This window comes from Mesitornis unicolor, unplaced genomic scaffold (assembly GCF_000695765.1).
Source record: "Mesitornis unicolor isolate BGI_N332 unplaced genomic scaffold, ASM69576v1 scaffold28829, whole genome shotgun sequence".
NCBI lineage: Eukaryota > Metazoa > Chordata > Aves > Mesitornithiformes > Mesitornithidae > Mesitornis > Mesitornis unicolor.
In genome coordinates, this window is record NW_010208381.1 from 7,590 (window position 1) to 18,260 (window position 10,671).

The following is a 10,671-nucleotide window of genomic DNA, read 5'->3' on the forward strand; positions in this document are numbered from 1 at the left end:
AACTTTGTAACACTGTTGTTTCATTTCCATTTGTTTTACCTGTAGAAACTATGTTTTATTTAATTTGTACGCGTTTGGCAAAGGCTTGGTTTGCTTTACACATTTATAGTACAATTCATAGAAGAAAACCAAATCTTGACTGGTTACACAGATACATACCACTGTAGAATGAATACATCTTTAATTTACTTACAATGGTGGCCACTTTTCCACTTTTCCTAAGCTGCTGGACTGCAAAAGAATGTGTAACATTTGCCATTGGGGTCCCATTAACTACGACCACCCGGTCATCTTCTCTGGAAGAGGACAGAGGGGGAAAAAAAAAAGAAAAAAGAAAAAAAAAAAAAGGATTTAAGAGAAGTCTTCATGAAAACACCAGAACAATTTTTTTTTTTTCCTTCAGGAGCAACCTATGGATTTCATACTTAATACCAGAAGTAGCTTTCAGTTATGTTTAAAAATTAGACTTTGGGTAGTAGCGTGAATCTTTGTACATATACTATGTCCAGCTTAAATAAATACCTTACCATAATGGCAAAGAAGATTTTGTTTTTTAAAGAATATTTGTGATGACCATTAAAACCTTTATTTTTTTTTTAGTTCTTTCAAAAGTCCTAGTCTTTGACACCTCATGCTAGATTTTTTTCACACCAACATAAGAATTTCAAGAGAGCTTCAAATATCTTCAGCCATAGTAGTATTCAGACAAATCTCGACAAGCACCACGCTAGTACTTTTCTGAAAGACTAGTATTCACGTCCCACCTACTCTAAAGATGACTGGGGGGGCAAGGGAGGGAAACCAACTGCCGAACTAAAAAGTCCTCCCTGCCCTAAAACACAGGCCATAAGAGATTACTAACTTGTCTATTCAGACCTCCTGCATGCCAAATAGACCATTAACTTAACTCAGTCAACCACAGGAGACAACCCTATAATACATGATTAATTAAAAAACCTTATATCTTTCAGAAAGGTATTTCAGTGCAAAAAGTGCAGGAGATGAAAAAAAAATCTACCACTCCTCCTATTAGTTTATACTAGTGACTACTCAGTTACTTACCTTTCAGTCAGAGTACTAGCTCAACCATTTACTGGTTACTGTGGTGTTTTCTGCTACGTAAAAGAAATCTTTAGTACCCATTATTCTCTCTTCACTGTAATCAAGTCACATCACAATCTTCTTTTTAAATAAGAAGATTACATACTTTAAGTCTCTCTTTGTAAGGCACTTTCTCTACCTCCTGAATGATTTTTGTGCCTTTCGTACACTTCCAGTTTCTGGTACTGTGTGAGTATGCCAAAAGCGCACACTGTATTCCACTATCAGTCTCACGCAGGCTCTATATGAGAGTTTAAGCAGATCTCTTCACAGCCTATATGTCCAAAGAGAGTATCAAACTTAATGCTGACTTTAGCCTGTTCAGGGACCTGCTTAGTAGAGGACCAAAGAATGAAGCATGGAGGGAGGAGGCTGAAAAAAACTGGTTAATATTCAAGGACCATAACCTCCAAACTCAAGAGTGCTGCATCTCAACAAAGAGGAAGTCAGGCAAAAACACCAGGGGGCCTGAATGGATGAACAAGGAACTCCTGGACAAACTTGAACACAAAAAGGAGGCCTACAGAGGGTGGAAGCAAGGACAGGGAGCCTGGGAGGAATACAGAGAAGTTGTCTGAGCAGCCAGGGACCAAGTCAGGAAAGTTACAGCCCTGATAGAACTAAATCTGGCCAAGGATGTCAAAGGCTACAAGAAAAGCTTCTATAGAGATATCAGTGATAAAAGGAAAGCCAGGGAACATGTGGGCCCTCTCCAGAATGAACAGGAGACCTGGTTACCCAGGATATGGAGAAGGATGAGGTACTCAGTGCATTTTTTTGCCTCAGTCTTCACTGGCAAATCCTCAAGCCACACCACCCTAGCCACAAAAGGCAAAGGGATGGACTGGGAGAGTGAAGAATCACCCACTGTAGGAGTAGAGCTGGTTTGGACCATTTAAGAAACCTGAAGGTACACAACTCCGTGGGACCTCATAAGACACAACCACAGGGTCATAAGGGAACTGGCAGATGAAGTTGCTAAGCTGCTATCCATCATATTTGAAACGTCATGTCAGTCCAGTGAAGTTGTCAGAGACTGGAAAACAGGAAACATAACCCCCATTATTACAAAGGAAAAAGGAAGACCTGAGGAACTACAGGCCAATCAGTCTCACTGCTGTGCCCAGCAAGATCATGGAGCAGATTCTCCTGGAAGCTCTGCTAATGCATATGGAAAATGAGGAAGTGATTGGTGACAGCCAAGATGTCTTCACTAAGAGCAGATAATGCCTGACAAATTTGGTGGCCTTCTACAATGGGATTACATTGTTTATGGATAAAGGAACAGCAACTGATGTAATCTGCTTGGACGTGTGCAAAGCATTTGACACTGTCCCGGACAACACACTGGTCTCTAAATTGGAAAGACATGGATGTGATGGATGGACCACTCTGGATAAGGAATTGTCTGAATGGCTCAGAGAATTGTGGTCAACACCTCGATGTCCAAGTGGAGATCAGTGATGAGTGGCATTCCTCAGGGGTTGGTATTTGGGCTGGTGCTGTTTAACATCTTTGTCAGTGACATGGACAGCGGGATCGAGTGCACCCTCAGCAAGTTTGCAGATCACACCAAGCTGTGTAGTGTGGTTGACACGGTGGAGGGAAGGGATGCCATCCAGAGGGACCTGGACAGGCTGGAGAGGTGGGCCTGTGTCAACCTCATGAAGTTCAACAAGGCCAAGTGCAAGGTCCTGCGTCTGGGTAGGGGCAATCCCAGCACAAATACAGGCTGGGCAGAGAATGGCTGGAGAGCAGCCCTGAGGAGAAAGACTTGGGGGTGTTGGTTGATGAGAAGCTCAACATGAGCCGTCAATGTGCACTTCCAGCCCAGAAGGCCAACCGCATCCTGGGTTGCATCAGAAGAAGCGTGGCCAGCAGATCGAGGGAGGTGATTCTTTCCCTCTATTCTGCTGAGACCCCACCTGCAGTACTGCATCCAGCTCTGGGGCCACCAGCACAAGAAGGACATGGAGCTGTTGGAGCAAGTCCAGAGGAGAGTATGAAGATGATCAGAGGGCTGGAGCACCTCCCCTCTAAAGACAGGCTGAGAGAGTTGGGATTATTCAGCCTGGAGAAGCAGCCTTCCAATAACTGAAGGGGCCTACAGAAAAGATGGAGATGGACTCTTATTAGGGAGCATACTGATAGATGAGAGGTAATGGTTTTAAACTGGAAGAGGGCAGATTTAGACTAGGTATTAGGAAGAAATTCTTTACTGTGAGGTTGGTGAGACACTGGCACAGGTTGCCCAGGGAAGCTGTGGATGTCCCCTCCCTGGAAGTGTTCAAGGCCAGGTTGGACAGGGCTTTGAGCAACCTGGTCTGGTGGAGGTGTTGCTGTCCACTGCAGGGGGGTTGGACAGGATGATCTTTAAGGTCCTTTCTAACCAAAACCATTCTATGATTCTATGAACAGGGAGAATGTTTTAAGACTCTGAGTATTTCTACTGTTTCTTTAAAAGAAATACAACATTAAGAGAAACATACTTAAGTATAGAAGCTTTTCACAGCACTAGAATTTAATTTCTTGCAAAATTAGCACATAAAAACACTTCCATGAGAAGTTTGGGGTGTGTGTGTTGGGGGGGGAAACTGTGTGGGGTTTTTTTTGGGGGTGCATGGTTTTTTTTTTTGGTATTTGTTCACTTTTAATTTAAAACAGACATCCAGGTTTTCAAGAGAACACAAAATCTTCAGTGGATTAAATCACCAGGGTTTCAACCAAGTGTGTCTAAAGGTTTTATGTACTCTACAGCCATGTCCCTCAAAATATGCCAGACAGAGAAATAAGAAATCACTTACTGAAGTAATCCATCTGCTGGACCACCTGGGAGAACATCTGAAATGACTATCGATGTTTCACCATTTTCAAAATGAGGGTTATCTCTGCCGCCTGAAACTGCAATCCCAAATCCTCGTTTTGAATCCTTTACAACAAATACAACAAAATGTAATTTCATCCGTATGAATTTTGATAGAGAGAAAAAAGAGTAACATAATGTTCCTGTGATGGCACTCTACCTAGAAATTATTTAAAATATGGTAGTTGTGCGCAGAGTGTTGCAGAAACACACAACACTTCAAGATTTAAAAAGGAATGGGTTTACAAATCCATTTAACAAGATAATATTTTCTCATGTTCCAAAACCTCAGTCTACAGCCTTGTGATTGTTAGTAATTAAGCAAAGGACTCACTAACTTAGCCTGCATTTTGCACCATCATCCCACAGGTTATTCATATCAAATTTACTGTTAGATAGATCTATTTTGCTATTGATGCTATTGGGAAACTGGAACAGCTTTTCCAGGATCTCATCTTCATTATGCTTAGTTTGCAATAACTACTTACTCCTCAATCAGACTAAAAAGACCATGGCTGATCACAAAAAGCAAGCAGTGAACTTGTGAATTCTCTGTAATTATCCTTTCTCACAATCAGCTACTGTAAATAAGTAATTCACGTCAAACCTATCATCACAGAAATATCAGACCCGTAAAAGCCCTAAGATTGCATTCATAAAATTGGGAAAATACTTTATAGGGTACGAAGGAAGCATGTCTATAACACAAACCTGAGAACTGTTACTGTAATCAAACTGCAGAGCAGAGGGTGTGCACAAAACCATGTTGCATTAAACACACAGGTTTAATCTTATCAGCTATTTAACACAGACCTCCTATCACTATAAAATACCAATTAAGCCACATTTAGACAAATATTATAACATAGTGGCAAAGTAATAAAACAAATTAAAGTGGTCCTTTTCCCACAACTCTCACTCAGCATGTGCAGTTCATCACATGCCAGCTTGTGTTCCACTAATGTCAATATTACGTATAACATTAATTCTTTGAGGAAGGAAAAAAAACAGGTTTTTTTTAAACAGCACTTCACTTGGTGCACCTGAGTTTTACAGGAAGCAGTTCGATGCTCCAAGCCAAAACAATATGGAATTAAAAATAATGGGAAAATTCATCAGTAGTGGCTGATGCAGCAAGCCCAATAGCCCTTTGCCATTTCAGTAGTACAAGCCTGTCTCTGAGGCAAAGCAGTAATGCTCATTTACAACATACTCAAGGTCTGAAATGTTGCAAATTATGGGACCTAGTATCTACTTCTGCAATGTTTCTGCTGTCTGCCTCTGTAACCTGAAAAACAGTCCTTTCTCAACAGTGCATAAAAATTCAGCACATAAAACACGCTGTGTAGGAAAGATCACTATTTTACCTCAGGCCATCAAGTTAAGTTCATTGCAGAACACGTGAAAAAAACATACGCAGCGTGGACAGGCTGCTCGCTGGCCCCAGATCATCAGAAGAGGTGGGAAGACCACCACCACCTCCAAAGAGCATATTCTGCACCATGGTGTGGCAGCCTAGCTATTAAAAATCTCAGAAACAAGAGGTCTAGTTTCTTTAGCTCAAAAGGACTCCACATGATGAGACACTTCCTCATTTCTTAGAAGAATTGTTAAAAGTGACATCTATAGTCCATGTAATTTAGTAATTTTCAACTAGATTATACACTGGTAGATATTGAAGTATATTTTTAAAAAAATAAATCAGTAGAATCATGTTCAGTGGTTATTATTAAGCTTGGACATTAACCACAAGTGCTTGAAAGAACCATCTGCTTTGTTTTTAAGGTTATTCAATGATGAATTTAGCTATGTGGCTGCCACGTGGTATATTATACTGTCATTAGAAAGACCAAAGAGTAGCAAATATAGGACTTCAATGTTAAAATTAAATTAACAATTTAAGAGTCAACCTATTGTATGAGTAGCTAGCAATTAACCTTTAAAATGAAAAATATCTCATCTGGACAAAGAATTAATTCTATTCTAGACTCACATATGCTAGTAATTTCTAATGTAAAACATATTTAGACTAAACCAGTGCTTGAATATTTGAAAACTAAAAATACAGCAGGCATTCACTCACCTTTTGTAAGGTCACAGTGTACTGTTCCCATATCAGCTCTTCCATGCCTGGGGCCTGTTGCACACAGAAACCAATTAGTAAAACACAAAGCATAAAAATGTCTAAGCTGAAATGTGAAATACTCCATTAAAACACAGGTATAAGAATAATGTGCATATTTTTATAATTTGGCAGAGTTCGTATGAAAATGATACACTTCAATTAATGTTGTTATTTCTTTAAAAAAGGAAAAAAAGGTTAATAGGTTGGAGATGGTACAATCCCTTCACATTTAACCAATTTAACAGCTCTTTCTGACTTTCTGGAAAAGTCTCATTCAGCAAAAGCATTTAATTAAGATCACATCAGCATCATGTAGCCCCGATTCAAATAATGCACAAAATACTTCAGGAAGACCTCTCCATTCCAGTATGCAATAAGATTAGCAGTTGGCCTTGAGGTTTTCAAAACAAGCCAGCCTTTGATCTTTTGCTTCTTGTTCATGCACATTTACCAAAATGTTTTGTCCGCTATGAATTACATAACTGAGTATTTAGGTTCCCCTCAAGAAATTAAATTTTATAGAAAAACACAGTGTATCACTGTATAGCAATGGTATATCCATTTCTGTGACACTTCTCAGAAATATTTTTTTTCAACATTTCCAGTTAAAACTGATCCTGAACTGATCAGTTTATCTTAAATGATATAACCTGAAACCTTTCCAACATCACAGCTTAAAATATAATACAGAATAATCACCCAGCTGTGATGCATCATATAGTACACAGGGAGGCCTTTCAGTGCCTTTTAAATGAGGAGAAAAATGAACCACAATATTTGATGCACTGCAAATATTTCAAAATGCAAAGCATCCTTTGCAGAAGAAAAATCCAGGCATTGCACAAGTATGTGCATGGACATATGCAAGCCACAGGTTTATTTTTTTTTACTGCAAAAAGTGGTCTTCTTTCTTGGGAAGCTGAGAGTTTGCTCAGAAAACCAAAGCTCAGACAGAAGCTCAGTTCTGACTTAACCATCTTTTTAAAGGCATTAAAGGCATTTCTGTCAACTAAACTCCAAAAATTAGAGAGAAGTGACACAAGAGGGGTATGCTTGTACTTTAAAGCATCCCCCGTACTTCCAGAGTAACTCTTCTGGCAGTACACAACTGTTCAGCGACCTATGGATACTGTTTCTCAAATGCAAAGAACCCCATTATGTATTCTTCTGAGCACCCCAAAGAGGAACTAGATTTACATTTTACGTTGCACATTCACTAAACTGAAATATAAACTTATAATCCTGCTCAGAGTTCCTGAGAGAATATGCAAAACATTCAGCATCCCCTTACCAAGAATTTTACAGCACTGAATGGTGTTAAATTTCCACCACTTTCCCAGAAAAATGAACAATGCTTTCCAGTTTCCAGAACCTTTTGGGTCTATTTAAAAAAATAATTCAAAATACCTGGAGGAGAGGATGGCTTATATTAAAAATAATGCAAGTAAGTAGTTCTTATTTCTCTGCACCTAGATCAGACAAGAATTAGTGACATTTTTAACTGCTAGTATTAAAAACACATATGTCTTGGGTCAGTGAATTACTCTGCTGAAGCACATGAAGTTACTTTACCTGATATTCCTATTTAACCAGCTGACACGTCTAATCCTTCAAAACTAGCTGACACTGAATTGTCTCACTACATGTATTTCCTTATACAGAGACCTTTCCATCAGTAAAAAACTTCTCCTTAACTAAGCACTGTTTCCTGAGCTCTGTGATGTTGCAGTAAATAGAAGTGACTAAGCTTGCTTGTCTGGCATGTATGAAAACATGTAAGCAGTTTACCTACTACTGACACTTGGCTACACCATCACTGTCCTGCTTTTCTATATATTTGTAAGTTCTGCAGAAAACCAGTCTGTGCTGAAGTAGGCCCTCAGTGTCATATAAATTCCAGTTGACTTCACTGAAAAAAGTTTTAGAAATGAAAGACAGTATCAAATGATGGGTACAAACTGAAGGACAAGCAGGTGCATTCAAATTTTGTAGAAGCGGGGGAGATGGAAATTTTTTTCCATCCTTCTCACTGTATAAAACCCTTAACAACTTAGACTTGTAATAAGAATATCACTTAAATTCAGTTTATGGTGTATGGGGTTCTTACCAACACTACTTCCCAGCCCAGAGTCCAGCTCTGTGCAAGTATAATAGCAAGGTGGGAAGGATGCAATCGACGAGAGCTTAATGACCACAGGGACAAAAAGCAGCACAGTTGCCTTCCTTTTCCAGAAACTTTTAATACCAGGTCTTTTAATACACTACCTGCTAAAGGAAGGTCTGAGAAATGACTGCTTATTCACTACAGCACTGCACAAAAAGGACTAAGGAAAGCACAAGTAAAGATATTTGGAACTGATTTATGGGTATGAAACAGGTTAAGCTTACAGGAACTTCCTTCCAGAAAATTAGGCCTCCCATGAGCAGTGGCACAAGTAAAGTCTTGTGTATGACTGGAGACATGCATTGTGTAGTAAATCAAAGCATCATAAACTAAGAGGGTTAAATTTATTTTGCTCTGACAAATAGGTCTCGTGGTATCTGGCCACAAAAATAAGTAATAGAAATGGAAGAGAAACTACTGCCTACAGACACTACAATTAAGGTCTTGCAATATGTTGAGCCTATAGTATCATCTCATCTGTACTTACAAAAAGTTCCTTATTAGTGACTGTCTCAGGTACTGTCTGTGTAAATGTTGGAAGTTTATTTTTAGCTTGAAACCATTACTGAACATTAAACAAAATAATCCACTTTTAAGTTCCTAAGTATTTGTTAAAGCAATACATTTTTAGAAACTGCTCCTTGTGAAACTGTCTCTTATTTGCCGTATGCTATATTAACGAAGGAAAATACATACTTGCAAAACCGATTTTGTGCAACATAATTACCAAGACAACAGGACTAGTTCTGCCACACTGATAAAGCTGTGCAGGCTCTGTAACACAGTTCAGAGAACTGAATGGTCACCTTGGAAGCCCATAAGACACAAAACACATCTGTACTCCCTCAAATCTCTAAGCAATAATCTCTTTAACATATAAAGCATACTGCTGTTCGCCACTGCCATGATGCAAACCCATACTAACAGATTAATGGAGAAGATAAGATTGAGAGGGAGGCAGAAACTACAAGTGTTATAAAGCATCAGTTGAGGACTTGATCAGAACTAAAATTGAAGTCTTCACCACAAATCACAAAATGTCTGTATTCCACATCTAATAATACAACTCTGCTCTGACTGCATCAAGTGATGGATTACCAAAAGCCTCCATCACCTTGCCAATTTCTTCATACTTCATCTGTAAGGAAACACAAAGGGGTCCTGAGCAGCCTGTGCATTCCATATAGAATCAGTTTCACTGCCAAATTGCACACCAAAACACTGGAAAGGCAGTCAAAATGGCTTAAGAACCCCACCTCCAGTAAGTAATAGTAACTGTTTAGCAAGTCTACTCAGGCTACCTGCAGTAAATGCAAATTACTGTAATTAGCCTAAATTCATTAGTGACTAAAGTCACTCCATTTCTAATTAGAACACTGTAGTCAGGACTTGCTTAAATCTGCTAATGCTCATATACCAAAACGACAGGCGCTTTCTACATGCCCAAAATAGACTGCTTAACAGAATCTTTGGCAGGAAACTAGTCAAAGTGCTAAAATCGTCTGTGTGCTACTAACAAGCAGCAGTTGCAGCTCTCACTGACAGTCACCAGAGATTTAGGCAACTACTTGCTACTGAGAGATCACCAGAGACAACTTCATTCACGCTGAAAGAACAAAACCAGACCTGCTACAACGGTTATCCGGCTACAAAAGTGAGTTGGAGAGAGAAGGGACGTACAAGGGGAGGGGGGTGGGGAGTTAAGACTTGGAGCAAGATGCAACATAAAGCAACTCACGTGCCCTTTCAAAATCCCCAACTTTTTGACTGCATGTGACCACATTCTGTGCAGAGCTTGAGCTGTCTTCATTGTTGCAGGGTATAATCTGTGAGGGGACGCCGTGCATCCCCGTCTTTTCATCTGTTTCCACCACTCAACATGGTTATGTAATTCTAATACAATAGTGGCCTACATACTCGAACAAATCCTGCCATCAGTTCCACACAGAAAGACATCAAAACCACAGTTGGGAAATCTACCCGGAGTTTCACTTGCTCACACTTTAAGAGACTCTAGGAAAAAAAGCAGTAGTGTAATCTTACTGTTTTTTTAAAAAATTAAGTGTCAGAAATAGACTGATATAGAGCAAGTTATTCTTCTTTCAAGCACATATGGGTTCACCCCACCAGCAACCTACTTGAAACTTTAAAGAAAAAAGGCTTAAGCAGCACACCACAGATTAATTGAAAAATCATATTCTGATTATAAAACTTTAAAGTAAAAATTACCACTTGAATCTACTGTCTTGAGTAAGGCTGTGTTTTAGCAGCCTCTATCAAGTCTTAACAATTTAACTGCTGAATCCAGAAAGTCCTTATGCAGAAGTAACTGTACAATGTGAGCAATCCCTTTGACTGCACGTGTAAAATTACATACAAACACTTGCAGAACTGTGGGCTTGGCTCCAGCAAGCAAAA

At 39.4% G+C, this 10,671-nt stretch overlaps 1 protein-coding gene across 1 annotated transcript in view; it reads right to left on the reverse strand.

Moving 5' to 3' along the window:
* The window catches only part of LOC104546967 (tight junction protein ZO-2-like), a gene marked incomplete at its 3' end in the record, with an annotated part of 17,236 nt that extends 7,173 nt beyond the window's left edge, over positions 1–10,063 (reverse strand). Inside the window, exons 1-4 of the mRNA XM_010192497.1 lie at positions 9,992–10,063; positions 6,048–6,101; positions 3,906–4,030; positions 194–296 (exon numbers count right to left, since the gene is read on the reverse strand). Coding sequence (XP_010190799.1) covers positions 194–296; positions 3,906–4,030; positions 6,048–6,101; positions 9,992–10,063 — 354 coding nt within the window. The remainder of the gene's footprint in view (positions 1–193; positions 297–3,905; positions 4,031–6,047; positions 6,102–9,991) is intronic.
* Positions 10,064–10,671: the final 608 nt, after the last annotated feature.